Raw genomic sequence first — 16,704 nt, forward strand, 5'->3', positions numbered from 1 at the left:
ACAATCGTTATCGTTATTTTGAAAACGATTAAACTGCAGTAAACTTATGATAATCAATTTTTAATTAAAGACTGCTTTTTTTCTTTTATGTTATAACTTCATTTTGTTTTAGCGGTTTTTAACATTCGTGTTGCATCTATTTTTCTTATATTTTTGTATTTTTTATGGTATACTTAATCCGGTAAACGAGCAGGCGGATCACTAGCAATCGCCGCTGCCCTTAACACCAGAGGCGTTACAAGTGGCGTTGCCGATCTTTTTCCGGTAACCTTACTCACACAACACTTGCTCAATGCGAGTTGGCGATTTCAATCTTATAATCAGAAATTATATGCCCAGGTTTGCTCACGATGTTTTCCTTCACCGTTTTTCAGTGGTGTTTAAATAATCTTAAAGGTAAGCGTCCCCAGGCCCGCATCGTACGCATCGCACGCAACGGATTTTGCATCGCAACATCGGCAATGCCTACATGCGATGCTTACCGATGACGTCATACGGAATACGTGCAATGCGTACGATGCGGATCTGTGGTCGCTTACCTCAAAACCCCAGGCCACCACGACACTTACGCCATCACAACATATTCACCAGCTGTACATAATTTTCACACCAGACAAAACGGGGGTAAATGAAAAACAACCATTTAAATATTACATGTATGTATTTATTTTCCTTACAAATGGTAGTTACTATAAGAGAATACAATTTTATTACATTCATCTTATTTAGCTCATATTTTGTTCGACATAGTAACTAATTTAAAAATTTCTTTACCTGGGAACTGTATCCTTAGTACGAGAGCGCGTTCGGCGCTCTGATTGGTTGAATTATTCGAGCCGGCCAATCAGAGCGCCGAACGCGCTTTCTTTTCGATTACTTTAAACGTAAAGCTAACTCGTACTAAGGGTACAGAGCTATTTCTATGACTGAATGTGAATAGATTATGAAACGCATTTTTGTTAATAAGGTTAAAAATTATATTTGTATTGTATTCAAGAAACTGAATAAAAAATACTCAACTGTTATAATTCTGCAAATAAAAATGGTTTTCTTAATATATTAACACATAGGTAAGTTTAATACTTGTTTTTGTATTACTTGTTACATATTTTTACAAAATTTTTGCTTATTTTTTAAACCTTTCCTGGTCAAGTAACTTTGCCAAATCTGTCCAGGCATTCTCGAGTTTTAGCGAGACTAACAAACAGCAATTGATTTTGTATGTATACATAGTATGAATGTATTATATGTATATATAGATGTATTTTGATACAAACATAGGTACATAAAAAGCCTCTTATTTGGCACATTTATATTTAAAAACATACATAGTTAAGTATGAATATTTGAAAGAAAAACAGAAATAAAAAAGAATATTTTTAGTGATATTATTTAATCTTGTTATATAAAGTACCTAGTGCGTAGCTAAATAATACACAAAACAGTGCAAAATAATTTCTAACACGTATTTGTATGTTCATTTATAACACAATACATGTATTCAATTTACAATCCTCGTAGAAATTTAACCGTTGTAACCCAAATATGGAATTATAATTGTACAACATTATGTAACATCATTGTTAAGTAGGTGAATATATCTGTGGTTATAATATTTTGTGGAAATCAAACATTTAATAGTACATACATATATAAATTAAATCTTATTTTACATATTTGTCGACATTTCAATGAAATTGTGAATGTTTAAAAACAATATTGTACGAATACTCGTAAATTTTGAAAATGTTAAAGAACTGTATTTTATTTTAAATTTATATTTAATACAAAATTTCGTAGCATACAGTTCTTTAACAGCTTCAAAATTAAAAGCAAATAATAAAGACATATTTTATTTTACTCCGAATGATAGCCAATTTTAAAATAATTGATATAATGATAATGATAATCATTGTTATATTTACGTGGGTTTGATACTTACATCATAATGTATTGTAATAAAATATATAACATTCTATATACATCCATTATAACAACTAATATCCAAATTACCTCAGAGTGGACTCTCTGACGATATTACATCTACTTTCCTTTATAATTCGTTCCCTTTAGACATATCGTTTTTATACTACACAAAATATTACTAATGTAACGATTATTCTTTATGTTATATAACATTTTTTTTATATAAGATGTTCTAAAATTATCTGTGGGAGATAGTGTTGTGTTTGAATATTACAATAGTGAATAAATGATAAATAATATTTATTTTGCAAATAGGTTACAATGTAACTCTTTTACACGTCAATAAATTTCGTACCCTGGACCAGTTAATTCGACCATAAAGAAGTTAAATAAACTTTGACTCTACTCTGCATAAAATGGTCCACAAATAAGCACGATTGACAAAGACGCTGAAAGATATATCTCTTTTATAACAAACGCATAGTATAGGTAGATTATTCGTACAAAAAAAAACAAAATCAATAATTTATACGTATTTACTTTTGTAATCTTCAAACACAACACTACCTCCCATTAAAGCCATGGCAGATACATTTAGAACACCTTATACATGTATAAATGAATGTTATTTTTTATGTTATACAAAAAAATATATACAAAAATTACACTGGTTTAAAATGTTACAATTTATTTTAAGTTTTGTATTAAAAATCATAGAAATTAGATTTCTAATTTAAAAGGAATGAAAGCTCTTCAACTTAGTTACTAAGATAAGTACATCTTCTAAAAATAAATAAATGCTTCATACTTTTGTTATGAGATCGTTACTATCAAGAATTTTATTCATTGCATATTTAATTAAAACATTTGCATATATAACATAACTTAAACTTAAGTACATAATTATATGAATAGAACAAGAAGATTTTATATAAAAAAAAACAATTATGACGATAACAATTGAAGGTTTAGAAGATTCCGGAGCTGCGGACTGCCTAGCGGGTTTACCGGGACTCCGGCTCGAAAAGCAGGAGTAGAAACGGGGTGGGTTTTAGTTAGTTAGTTTAGTGGGTGGGTTTTACTGAGCCATTGTCAAAAAAAGTCATTGGATGATTTTTCCCCACTTAAAGACAAGGTTTAGAAGTAAGTAAGTAGTAGTAATTAACAATATAGATGGTTTTTTAAGTAAGTATTTTGCCCAAAAAACAATAACAAACTTTCTTCAAATCAAAAAAGTAATTGACACGGATTCCCTTCCAAACTTACATAAATACAACAACGACATAGACGCTAACTCAACAAAAATCACAAGTCAAACACAACTAGCTGAACTTAGGAAAAATAAACTGTTTCCATGTAAAGCCATTTGTCATACGAATTCTATGACAAATGGCTGATACATTTATCTTGCTGTCAAATGAAGGATAAATATGATCGGTTGTATTATGACATGACAAGCTTCATTCCTTTTAAGAAAGATATAATTATTATGTTCGAATCCATACATCATTGGGCGTTGATCGTTTTTGTATATTAAGCTGTATTTACTTTATATGAATGAGCAAATTGCTTCGGTAGGGAACTGACAGACAGAACGGCACGTTTTAATTTTACTTTGTTTAATGTTCAAAAGTGCCTTCCTGGTCTAATTGAATAATTTATTTGGACTTCGAATGATGTTTTTATTCTACAGAGGAGGCTCAATAATCCGAATCTCCCAATCCCCTGGTCCTCACCAATGCCTAAATTCCTAACCGCCAAAAGGCCAGCAATGCACTTGTTACGCCTCTGGTGTTTTGTGTGTCTATGGGCGGCGGCGATTGCTTACCATCAGGTGAGGTTTTCAGTCATTAAGAGTCGAACAGTCCCTCTTGCCTCGTTTAAAGTGGGAGAAGCTATTGGATAATTCTCACCCTCTATTTAAAAAGCTTGAATATTATGCCCATAGTCCAGCTACTGACTATAGTGAGTACTTTTGTTGAAACGAAACGATTCAAAGCAATCTTTACTCCTAAAGAATTTTCATCCACATATTTCTAGGACATATTACTCCCAACTAAATGAATGTGTCCTTAAATTGATGGGCACTTTCATCGAGAGGTTGTTTCGACCTAATTAATGATCGCACAAATTGAGTGTGAAATTGCCTCGCTTCGTACCAAAGCCACTCCCGAAACAAAGCGATATGTCAGAGGGTTTTGATTGATAGCGACTGAGAAATAATCATGAACATTCCTTTGCTAATATGTTGATGAAACTTTCGTGAACAACATAATGTCATGAGCTTATGACTCATGACTTTAATCTTTGAAAGGGTTAGACAAAGATGGATATCTATATCTAACTTCTAGTTCCCAACTATTAACTTTTTATAGTATACGAGTATACGGATCACCTGATAGTATCTTATACATTATATGGTATCGTATATTTTAATAGAAATAATTAATGAAGTTTTTTTATATCGCAGCCGCCTATGGACACCCTAAACCCCAGAGACGATACACGTGCGTTGCTGGCGTTTTGGGGACTAGGAATTTAAGGGTTGTTAGGGAATCGGGGATTGGAAAGATTGGGAAGGAGGATAATTGGGCCTTCGGTAACCTCACTCACATAACACAATTGACCAAAGTCTATGCTGCTTCTGAGAAATTTTCGAAAAACCATACAAGCGCTAATGATGAATGTTCACTACGAATTGGACTCATAATTATTTGCATTCGCCTCGATCAACTAGGTAGCCATAATTAATATTAGAGATTGATAGTGTTTATGAGTACATCAGAATCTATTCCAATAATTCCACTACTATAATCTTAATCCAGTGATGTATGAATCAATCCCAAATATATTTGTCTGTCTTAAGTAAATGCACTAAATCGTCTGGCTACCAGCCAGCAACATCAAAGGAAACAGTTCATACAAAGCTCTCCTTAGTTCTATAATCGTATATAAATATATTATTTTCTCTGTCCAACGCTGGTATACAAACAAATTTGTTCCTACCCTCAACCGAATCGCTTACATCTAAAGTTATTGAATATACATTGTTAGTTTTTACATCTAGATTTAATATTTGTATTTGTTTATTGTTCTCATTGGCAGTGTCTATAGCTAATTCGTTTGGGTAATCACTGTCGTGTACGTCAGCGTATATGTCATTGTCTGTCTCGTTTAGTGCTGCTATCATCTTCATACTGTTTCGTCTTGTGTTCTCTACATTTATTATCTCTCCTACTTTCATTTGTTGCACGTTTTCCTCTTTAACTTTCTTACTTTCTTTGTTAATGAAAATCTTCTGGGATGACGTCCTATTACTATATCTTCTCCAAAAAGAATCAGACGTGTTTTGACTACTAGAAAATCCAGTCGACGTAGTTGTATTAAAAGTGTCACGTCTTTGCATTGTTTCTCTCAAATTTCTGCTACATCTCATTAATTTATTTATCCTTAACAATTTCACAAATCCTTCCCTAAATTTCGACGACATTAAATTGTATAGTATTGGATTGATCGCCGAATTTAAATATAGCATAACCCTACAAAAATATAAAAGTATGTAGTAACCGTCTATACCTAATGACATTATTGTCTCTGGTGGGAATACGATGATCCATAGAGTGAGGGCTTTGAAAGGGAGGAGACAGAGGAAGAAGGAGAGGACGACAGTACCGAGCATGAGGATGACTTGCTTTCTATACCTGACGACATTACCAGTGTTGTTGGTGTTTTTAGTGTTCTGGGCGATGATGACGGGGTTTTCCATGAGGTTTTTGGCTATGACGCTGTACAAGACTAGGAGCACTCCAAGAGGGACGATGAAGAAGACTGCTATGGTGAGGATGAAGAACAGTGCTGACCAGAAGGTGTCTGCCTGGGTGAGGCAGACGGGGACCTGGGTGCCGTCATCGTAGACCTCGTAGGTGAAGGTGGCCACGGCGAGAATGGGACTGTGGAAGAAAAAAGACAAGTTATTTACATTGTACCTAATAAATTGTAGGTACGCCAACCACATCAGCTGCAACTATTCTATTTACATTCTTCAATAGATATTGAACTTTATTGTAAAGTAATAATGTTGAAATATATTATGAACTGCTTGATGTGCTGGCGTCTATACTAGAAGGCTTGATATTTGTTTTCGACCTTTAAAACTTTTTCTTTTGTTCGCTTTGAATTCTCTCGCTTTTTGTTTTAATGAATGTGTTCCCTTAGGATGCTAACATCACGATTTCCTATGGTTTTAAAAAATAATTTGTGTACAATTGGTATACGAGTAACTGTCCTAGGACAGTCATAATAAAATATCTTACTTTATAATTTTTAATAACTTGCTAACTGTTTATTTATTTTTCCTGGGCATGGGTTTTCATTCCTGGGCAGAGACATCCTATATACCTACAATAATTTTAGCTAGTAATTAAAATTCTTCTGTAACTGAGGATGAGCTGCCTTATTTGTACAATTGGACCTACAATGCTACAATTGGGACTAATACCAAAACTGCCAATGAATACTTACAGGCTTACAAGTCCCAAAAGGTGCTACACATGAAGCTGAAAAAACTACTTTATCATGGTCTCGCTTAGTACGATCTCTTCACACATTCAAAGGTCAATTTATACTGGTGGGTATAAACGGGAGATGGCTATAAACGGGAGAGAACCGCATTGATAAGGATGTTATTATTGTTGTTATTACATATTTATGTTATGTCTTCAACTTGCGGTCACTGCGGCTTATCAATTAGAAAAGGGGATTTCTGGGTATCTCCTCATAATTATTTTACTCAATGACCTTGGTATGATACATCAGCCTAATTATAAAGCTTTGACGTAGTGTGGGACGCCCACCTGCTCTCGATGAACTGTACCCTTAGTACGAGTTTGTTTTCGTTACACGTAAAGTAAACTCGCACTAAACCCTCCGATGATCTTAAAATAGAAGTCTGAGGTAGTTGGATGCGGAAGGCAGGAAATCGTGTGAAGAAGGCTTAAGTCCAGCCAGTGGACCTCTAGAGACAGAGATTAAAACCGATTATACAGCTATGACGGCTCTTGTCGCAGTAACAGACACTGTGGCACAATTATGTAGATTATTACAGTGAAAAAAGTAATGCAATTACAATGTAATGTTGGAACATTAAATTAAAGTTGCAAAATTAGTACAATTTTATGAGTAGAACATCTGCAATATAGGTATTTCAATAAGTTAATAACAGTAGGTATCTTCAACTCGGGGAAAGACTGGCTCGGGACTCCCATCTCTTATCTATTTATATACTTCCTCGGCCGCAAATATAAACAGGCACATTCGTCTCCTTCACATCAGTCGTCTCTCGTATATCCAACACTTCAAACCAAATATCTCCATATACATAGTAACAACATGTTCGCCCTGAAGTTGGTACTAGCTGCAGTGCTGGTGGTCGCAAGCGCCAGACATCTACCACAGGACCACTCAACGTACGAACAAGTACAGCTCCTCGGGTTCGACGAAGATGGACGGCCAGTGTTTGAGCACGAAGACCTGCTCCCAGAACTAGAGGAGTCCTACCAGCCAGAGCACCTGGCGAGGACTCGCAGACAGGCGCAGGGCAGCGTCACCCTCAACTCCGACGGCGGCATGGGCCTGGGCGCTAAGATCCCGCTCGCACACAACGACAAGAATGTGGTGAGCGCTATCGGCTCCATGGACTTCAACAACAAGCTGCAGCCTGCTTCCAAGGGCTTCGGTCTGGCTCTGGACAACGTCAACGGGCACGGACTGACGGTGATGAAGGAAAGTATCCCCGGGTTCGGGGACAGGCTGTCGGGCGCTGGCAAGCTGAACGTGTTCCACAACGACAACCACAACGTGGCCGTGACCGGCTCTCTCGCCAGGAACATGCCCAGCATCCCGAACGTGCCCAACTTCAACACGTACGGCGGGGGCGTCGACTACATGTACAAGAACAAGGTGGGAGCGTCTCTGGGCATGGCCAGTACTCCGTTCTTGGACCGCAAGGACTACTCCGCGATGGGCAACCTGAACCTGTTCCGCAGCCCGACCACTACCGTGGACTTCAGCGGCGGCTTTAAGAAGTTCGAAACTCCCTTCATGAGCAGCGGCTGGAAGCCTAACTTCTCCTTTAATCTTGGCAGGTCATTCTAGAAATATTTTTAAACTCATATATTTAAATCAAGTGTAAGAAACTGTTTATTTGTAATAATAAGAATAAACATCAGTATTGTTCATACTATTTGCTATGTAATCTATAAATTGTATTAATAAATGAAAATTAACTAACTATGACTTTTCACTGCTGACTGTACCTGAACTCTTACAATATGATTTTCGAGTTAGATAAGCTAATGTTTAGTTATTAATATTTTCGTTTCTGGTTTTAGGACTTGTTTCACAATGTCTAGATAGCCGCTATGTATCAGATAACTTTGAATTAAGAACGTAATTTTTATGCACTATCTGTCACATAAGTTTATCGGGCACTTATATAAAGGTAGCGAAACAGACGGTTAATGTTTTAAAAAGTAACCAGAAATTTTCTTGCAAGTTCTTCTTTATTTAAAAGTTCTTCTATATTCTGGAATGACCAATTTTTATTTTGGGGGTTTCTAATCATCCAGTGACTTCTCCCGCCTTGGGCGAGGCGAGAGAAGTGTCAGACTTTTACTGACTTAAAACAACCCCGTCCTTAATCCTGATTTTCGAACCAGAGCTCCGGAAACACGTTAGGTAGTCCGCAGGTCCGGGTGGAATGATCATTTGGCCTCACTTTGATACTCCACTTGAGCCCCAGCTGGCAATCAACTTTAGTTTTTCTTTGTAAGCCGCTTTTTTAATGGAGACAACTACTCCAAAATGCTGCAACGTTTGTAAGCTAAAATCTACAATAGATGATGAATAGAATGAATGGACATGAGTTCCAAGGACATGAATTCCACAACGGAATAAATCAGAAGATATTATTAGAGGAGAAGATTTCTAAGCCCATAGATTTCACATGATAGGGAGAGAGGCATGTTTCTGTACTAAGGATAAATAAAGGAATAAATAATACCCCATCCCACAACGATGTATAATCGATTTAACATTTTCGTTTCAGTTGTTATTTACTACCCATAACACTGTGTGACAAAAATGACCTCAATGAAAGTTAAATTAATTTGAATGGGATATTTTGTATCTACAATTAGCCTGTTAATAATCTGCATTTTTGAAAAGTTTCAGTCACCCTCAGTTTTCTTGCAACTGCAATACACTTTTTTAAAGTAAATATGGTTGAAAATTGAATTTAATCAAGAAAAACAACTAACATTTGACTTTTATTCAGGATTTTCGGGAATATTTAGCGTCAGGTACATCTCTTTTGAGTGTCCAACAGTAATCAGCCAACATGTTCGGACTCCACTTGCCTTGGTACCGTTTTTCCATGTTGGATATATCCTGATGGAATCGCTCGCCGTGTTCATCACTAATGGCTCCCAAATTTTGAGGAAAAAAATCCAAATGAGAGTGTAAGAAGTGTATCTTGAGCGACATATTGCATCCCATATTCTTGTAAGCTAATATAATTAAAATAACAGTTTTTAACTTTGCGGCGATTCTGTAGTGCGTCAGGGATGTTTGCTGAACATCGGGTCGACTGCTTTTACACTACGATGCGTAAAAGATGTGCCTCCCTGGTGCGTAGAGTGCGTGGCAGCGCCAACAGCATCCTTAGCATGATCGCTAGTCGTCTGGATTGCAGTTACATCAATCACTGCAGCGCCATTTGTCATGGGGTGGCGCGGCGGTGATTGTTGTATTTACTTTACTTATATTGTTTTTATTTTTCTTTTATAATTTGTTTCTGTATATTACTAACACGACTAGTGTATAAGAAAATTGTTACTAACTAAATGGACACCATGGTCTGAATTAAATAAATGATTATGATTAACTATGATGATGATGTCAAATTACGACGTTGACTTTTAATAGTATGTTGACCGCAAATGTAACAAAAGTTATCAGGATGGTTTACACACACTCTGGGCATCTTATTACGATGTACAGAAACGACGATCACAAAAAAAACCGTTTTGATTTCAATAATTTATCGGGAACATACGTCGGTAAGCAAAATTCGCGTAATCAATTTAGTTTATATTTAATGGAAACTGAGGGTGATCAAACAAAACTAAGTATGAGGTTTATATGCGGGTAGGTAGTAGTGTTTAAAAAACCGACTCGATTTTGTTTAACAAAAATACTGTTTACCAGTGTAATTATTTTCCACCAGAGATGTGCTATGTAGCTATGCTGTGAGGATGTAATATCTACGTTTCACTGATACTAAGCTATGTAGTGGTGCGAGTAAGATGTGCTATGAAGATGTGCCGCCGCAAAGTAGCTGTGCGAGGAAGATGCGCAGCTCGAGTATGCGATGTATCGATAGTAGGGAAACCATCTATAGCACGCATCCATAGCACACATCCATAGCACGCATCTTTCCATATAAGAACATATCTTAGTTGAGCCCGTTTCCACCAGTGCTAAGCTAAGTGTGCCAATGAATATAATTGGCGGAAACTAAACGCATCCACACATTTCTGGTGGAAAAGCTACGACCAATAGGAACAGAGCAGAGCGCGTGAAACCGCGCGGGAGTACCTACATAGTCATGTTATACAACGTGTACATTTTTACCCGACTGTAGGAAGGGTTTTGTTTTTGTCAACTTTATTACATGACAAAGCTGAATTAATTACTTATTGAAAATTCTTATTTCTTTGTAATAGTTTGGATGCAGAAGAATCAAGATTATTTGACATCAATGAGAATTATTCGTTTCGTCATATAAGTCCAGGGTAGATGGCCATAGCTATCAGTGGGTAGACAGTACAAATAATGATATTTTAGTTTTAGTTTTAGTTTTAGTTTTAGTTTTAGTTTTAGTTTTACTTTAGTTTTAATTTTAATTTTAGTTTTAGTTTTAGTTTTAGTTTTAGTTTTAGTTTTAGTTTTAGTTTTAGTTTTAGTTTTAGTTTTAGTTTTAGTTTTAGTTTTAGTTTTAGTTTTAGTTTTAGTTTTAGTTTTAGTTTTAGTTTTAGTTTTAGTTTTAGTTTTAGTTTTAGTTTTAGTTTTAGTTTTAGTTTTAGTTTTAGTTTTAGTTTTAGTTTTAGTTTTAGTTTTAGTTTTAGTTTTAGTTTTAGTTTTAGTTTTAGTTAAACGTGGATTTGATATCGTTTTTTGATGTTTACTTTATCAAGGTTGAATATTTAAAGTTAAATAAATAATATGTCGATGTATAATAAGTTAAATAAATAATGTCGGCGCAACCACATCAACTAATCAGAGAAAGTAGAATAAGTTTGGTTAATTCACTTGATTGTCCTGAAAATCAGTTTATTAATCATCAGTTGATTATTTTAAGTTTAATACGATGTAAAATTAACGTTATCATTGTAATTTCAATACTTAACCTAAAACTTGTAAGCACGTGCTCGTGCGCCGAGTCCTATAAATACGCCCGCACTGTAGGCAATCGAGGCAGTTGCACTCCGATCGCCGTACAGTACGGACCTCTCTGGGAGTTGAATAAACTAAGTTTACAGTACTCGGGAAGTTTTTCTAAGCCCCAAAATGGGTGACCATCGTGAGAACAACAACTGTGACGTCAGCAATGATGACGTCACACTTTTTCAAAACACCACGTAGATTTCTCCTTCGTCATATAGTATAATTTAAAAAACATAAGTTTTTCATTTCTGGCGCAGCTTACAAACTGCTATGGTTGCTTTAGTCAACTACCCCGGACTAACCCTTAGCATTTGATGGGTATGACATTGTTCTTTTACACTCAATAAATAAGTATACATAGACAAGAATTAAACAAAATAATATTTAAATAATTTACATTTATTAATTGATTAGAAACACTGATAATAGTATGAGCAATACTGATGTTAATTCGACAAAATATTATACATCACAGTTAAATATAGATTTCAAATTATTTCTAGAAAGATCTGCCGAAAGTAAGGCCGAAGTTAGGCTTCCAGCCGCTGCTCATGAAGGGAGATTCGAACTTCTTAAAGCCGCCGCTGAAGTCCACGGTAGTGGTCGGGCTGCGGAACAGGTTCAGGTTGCCCATCGCGGAGTAGTCCTTGCGGTCCAAGAACGGAGTACTGGCCATGCCCAGAGACGCTCCCACCTTGTTCTTGTACATGTAGTCGACGCCCCCGCCGTACGTGTTGAAGTTGGGCACGTTCGGGATGCTGGGCATGTTCCTGGCGAGAGAGCCGGTCACGGCCACGTTGTGGTTGTCGTTGTGGAACACGTTCAGCTTGCCAGCGCCCGACAGCCTGTCCCCGAACCCGGGGATACTTTCCTTCATCACCGTCAGTCCGTGCCCGTTGACGTTGTCCAGAGCCAGACCGAAGCCCTTGGAAGCAGGCTGCAGCTTGTTGTTGAAGTCCATGGAGCCGATAGCGCTCACCACATTCTTGTCGTTGTGTGCGAGCGGGATCTTAGCGCCCAGGCCCATGCCGCCGTCGGAGTTGAGGGTGACGCTGCCCTGCGCCTGTCTGCGAGTCCTCGCCAGGTGCTCTGGCTGGTAGGACTCCTCTAGTTCTGGGAGCAGGTCTTCGTGCTCAAACACTGGTCGTCCATCTTCGTCGAACCCGAGGAGCTGTACTTGTTCGTACTTTGTGTGGTCCTGTGGTCTGGCGCTTGCGACCACCAGCACTGCAGCTAGTACCAACTTGAGAGCGAACATGTTGGTATAATGTATGTGGATTAGTTTGCTTCAAGTGTTGGATGTACGAGAGAGGATCTCGAATGATGCGAAGTATTGGCGAGACTCTGCTTATATTGGAAGTAGTGCGTTGAGATAAGAATGTCTTATCATTAGCTTCAGCTGAGGAGAGTCCCGAGTTAATTATGGATATAACTTTACTAGATGTGACCGTTGTAGTATACAAAATAAATGTCTTTTAAGCGCCAATAGGTTTTAAGAATCTAATAAGATTGTTGATGAGAAGTAGTTTCGGTTGAAACAAGGGCAGCTGCAAAGAGCGAAGAGTTTGACCCGAAGGCAACTTTACTAGGATTTCCAGACACTCTGAAATAACTTAGATCTCGATAAGGGATAGGTTGTCTTCAGTCACAACTAGAACAATAATAAAATGTATCACAGAATGTAGTTACAATGGGTGTTTTATTTTAATTAATGTCTCATACATTCTACCGAATCGGTGTACAAGTATTACTTATTTCCTACTTGTAAATATTATGCACTATACTATAACAAAGTTCTTGTCATTAAGAAAATCTTTGGTGGAATAGTAACATTTATTTAGTGCAAATAAAAGTTCTGAAAAAAACTCTCAACTCCTTTTCAACGGATAAAATGCTGGAAGATTATCGAGTTACATAGTATTGAGTACATTCTTACTATTGTTGACCCTACCGGAGCTACGGACTACCTAGCGCGTTTACCGGGGCTCCGGCTCGAAGAGCACAGGCTGCTTTTTAGTCAGTAAGAGTCTGACACTCCCTCTCGCCTCGCCCAAGGCGGGAGAAGTCATTGGATGATCCCCCCCCCTTAAAAAAACTATTGTTGACTCTAAACACATTCTTGGAATATCCAGTAGACACAATTCTCAGTAAAAAGGAATCCCCTGTACCGAATGATATCACAAGTGGACCTCTAGTGGCCTACAGTAATAAAAGCGATGACCCGTGTTAAGATAAAGAGGTTAAACAAGTTCATATTGGCATTAATTACGGTACTATTAAAATGTTAGATAATTTTGTTTTGTAATCTATTATGTATAAATAAGTATTTATTAGACGTTTGTAGATATTATTTCTATAGGCATACAATATTTTAATTGAAATAATCAATAAAGACTATTCTATGGTATAAGCCGGTAAACGAGCATACGGATCACCTGATAGTAAGCAATCGCCGCCGCCCATAGACACTCGAAACACTGGAGGCATTACAAGTGCGTTGGCGGCCTTCTGGGGGTTAGGAAATTAATTAAGTTTATTAGGGACTCGGGGATTAGGAAGGGGGTTATTGGGCCTCCTGTAACCTCACTCACACAACGCAAGCGTTGTTTCACGTCGGTTATCTTGAAATTTTCTTATCACTTCGGTCGAGCCGACCCATTCGTGACGAAGCATGGCTCTCCCACACTTAAAAGTGTTTTAGGAGTTTTGGCAATTTTATCCAAAAAAGGGTGAAATATCGGTTGACATTTCGTACATACCTATGTAGTCTCTATTATACGGAAACAAAGCTGCGGCGTTCATATGCGAACTGAACAATAACAGTACTGAATAATTTTACGCATTGAGAAAACGGATTTTTTTTATGTTTAAAAAGGTAAATATTATACCTACTTTTTTTTTGGTATTTTTAAGTTGTAAATAATGTGTTAGTTTAGATTAATAATTATTCCTAGCTACTTAATATTATTATTTGAATAAAAACTACCTACTTATTTTCCAGTAGTATTATAAGGACATGCCGAAGATATCTGCCGCGCAGATCACACATGCAATGTGCACGATATGACCAGATTACATCTTCAGTTTTCGGTTCGTAGATCGAGTCCAACTTAATGATTCCTAGCTAGGCAAAATGGCAGACCCTGTGGGGTACATGTTAATGGCCACTTCCACCACTATACATGACGAACAACCACAAGAATGAAGTAGATTATAAGAAGTTATAAGTCCCATGTAATAGTGGTGAACTTTTACCATTGGGCACAACTGTTTCTTTAGACTACTAGCATAGGCTAGTAGCGAGTTGAGAAAAAAATGTGAAATCACTAGAATCAGTAATGCAATTACTTCTCTTAATTGTGGTGGCATTCTCTCATAGATTCTTCAAGTGATGCAGAGAGACCCGACAGTAGGTTATTATGTCACACATGATAAACCAATGTCTTACGATAACAACTACAATGTTAATCTTAGGTACGGGGATGAACATTTCACTCGGTGCTCGGGACTCATCTCCCTTATCAGTGTACTGAGTCAGCAAGCAGTATAAATTGGCACGTCCAGTTCCATTACAGCATCATTCGAGATCCTCTCTCGTACATCCAACACTTGAAGCAAACTAATCCACATACATTATACCAACATGTTCGCTCTCAAGTTGGTACTAGCTGCAGTGCTGGTGGTCGCAAGCGCCAGACATCTACCACAGGACCACTCAACGTACGAACAAATACAGCTCCTCGGGTTCGACGAAGATGGACGGCCAGTGTTTGAGCACGAAGACCTGCTCCCAGACCTAGAGGAGTCCTACCAGCCACAGCACCTGGCGAGGACTCGCAGACAGGCGCAGGGCAGCGTCACCCTCAACTCCGACGGCGGCATGGGCCTGGGCGCTAAGATCCCGCTCGCACACAACGACAAGAATGTGGTGAGCGCTATCGGCTCCATGGACTTCAACAACAAGCTGCAGCCTGCTTCCAAGGGCTTCGGTCTGGCTCTGGACAACGTCAACGGGCACGGACTGACGGTGATGAAGGAAAGTATCCCCGGGTTCGGGGACAGGCTGTCGGGCGCTGGCAAGCTGAACGTGTTCCACAACGACAACCACAACGTGGCCGTGACCGGCTCTGTCGCAAGGAACATGCCCAGCATCCCGAACGTGCCCAACTTCAACACTTACGGCGGGGGCGTCGACTACATGTACAAGAACAAGGTGGGAGCGTCTCTGGGCATGGCCAGTACTCCGTTCTTGGACCGCAAGGACTACTCCGCGATGGGCAACCTGAACCTGTTCCGCAGCCCGACCACTACCGTGGACTTCAGCGGCGGCTTTAAGAAGTTCGAATCTCCCTTCATGAGCAGCGGCTGGAAGCCTAACTTCTCCTTTAATCTTGGCAGGTCATTCTAGAACGTTATTCTAAGTATTATTAACATATCTCATTTAATTCCATGTTGTGAATTAAGAGAAAAATCATGTAAATAAATTTCAGTATTCTTGAATTTTAACAGCCTATTCAGAATTAATTTAAAAATAAACTTTAAAAAATAATCTGGAACATTTTTATTACTACGACTGTAGTGACTTATGCATTACGACTGTAGGACTTTAGAAGCTGACGATGATAGATTCCCATGTCTAAGAAACTAAAAAAAAACAATCATATTGTCCAGCTACCACGCCAACCGTGCAATCATTATTAGTATCCGAGTATTAAAAAAAATTCTGTCTGTTAGTCAGTCTTCTAGTGAACCTAAGAAGTTTTTGCTTTACGATTCTATATACCATACCTACATCTACATAAGTTGATGTACTCCTTGAACCCTATGCAAACAGCGGTGAGGTTAAACTTGGTAAACAAATGTGATTCACTGGGTGCCTTCATCATGTTTAACCACGTATTACAAGGGTTGTCTACTCTAAGAAAATATTACACGTGTTACTCTTTGTAGGGAATAAAAATGCAACGGCGGGAGGGGTTACCATCGGCGTCGAGACGACGATGAAGTACCTAGGACTCGTCCTCGACAGTCGATGGAACTTCGTGGAGCATTTCCGACGTTTGGCTCCTAAGTTGGAACGGACGGGGGCTGCGCTTAAGCGGCTCCTGCCCAACCTCGGGGGCCAAATGCCTCCTGCCGGAGGTTGTACGCGGGGATCGTGCGGTCCATGGCCCTCTACGGAGCCCCTGTGTGGGCGCCGAACCTGATGCGGCGGCCAGCTCGGGCGCTGCTCACGTCCCAGAGGGTCATGGCCATTCGAGTGATCCGCGGATA

The 16,704-nt window shown here is 38.3% G+C and overlaps 4 protein-coding genes across 4 annotated transcripts in view; 2 read left to right on the forward strand and 2 right to left on the reverse strand.

Annotated features, from left to right (window-relative positions):
• Positions 1-4,668: 4,668 nt before the first annotated feature.
• The window catches only part of LOC118270299 (thyrotropin-releasing hormone receptor), a 117,077-nt gene continuing 105,041 nt past the window's right edge, over positions 4,669-16,704 (reverse strand). The window contains exon 4 of the mRNA XM_035585827.2: positions 4,669-5,876. Within this exon, the coding sequence (XP_035441720.2) occupies positions 4,844-5,876 (1,033 nt within the window). The 3' untranslated portion in view covers positions 4,669-4,843. The remainder of the gene's footprint in view (positions 5,877-16,704) is intronic.
• Positions 7,245-15,979, forward strand: LOC118270352 (attacin-A-like). Its single transcript, XM_050698097.1, has 2 exons — positions 7,245-8,069; positions 15,829-15,979. Exons 1-2 carry the CDS (start codon positions 7,315-7,317, stop codon positions 15,836-15,838), a joined length of 765 nt encoding a protein of 254 aa, XP_050554054.1. The 5' UTR covers positions 7,245-7,314; the 3' UTR covers positions 15,839-15,979.
• Positions 11,814-12,766, reverse strand: LOC118270353 (attacin-A-like). The gene has a single exon (XM_035585918.2). It carries the CDS (start codon positions 12,686-12,688, stop codon positions 11,930-11,932), a length of 759 nt encoding a protein of 252 aa, XP_035441811.2. The 5' UTR covers positions 12,689-12,766; the 3' UTR covers positions 11,814-11,929.
• On the forward strand, positions 14,998-15,979 carry LOC118270354 (attacin-A-like). The gene has a single exon (XM_035585919.2). The coding sequence runs from the start codon at positions 15,074-15,076 to the stop codon at positions 15,836-15,838; it is 765 nt and encodes a 254-aa protein (XP_035441812.2). The 5' UTR covers positions 14,998-15,073; the 3' UTR covers positions 15,839-15,979.

This window comes from Spodoptera frugiperda, chromosome 13, assembly GCF_023101765.2.
Source record: "Spodoptera frugiperda isolate SF20-4 chromosome 13, AGI-APGP_CSIRO_Sfru_2.0, whole genome shotgun sequence".
NCBI lineage: Eukaryota > Metazoa > Arthropoda > Insecta > Lepidoptera > Noctuidae > Spodoptera > Spodoptera frugiperda.

Coding starts and splice junctions, on each gene's coding strand:
- LOC118270353 (XM_035585918.2), bottom strand. CDS start 12,688: ATGTTCGCTCTCAAGTTGGTACTAGCTGCAGTGCTGGTGGTCGCAAGC.
- LOC118270352 (XM_050698097.1), top strand. CDS start 7,315: ATGTTCGCCCTGAAGTTGGTACTAGCTGCAGTGCTGGTGGTCGCAAGC.
- LOC118270354 (XM_035585919.2), top strand. CDS start 15,074: ATGTTCGCTCTCAAGTTGGTACTAGCTGCAGTGCTGGTGGTCGCAAGC.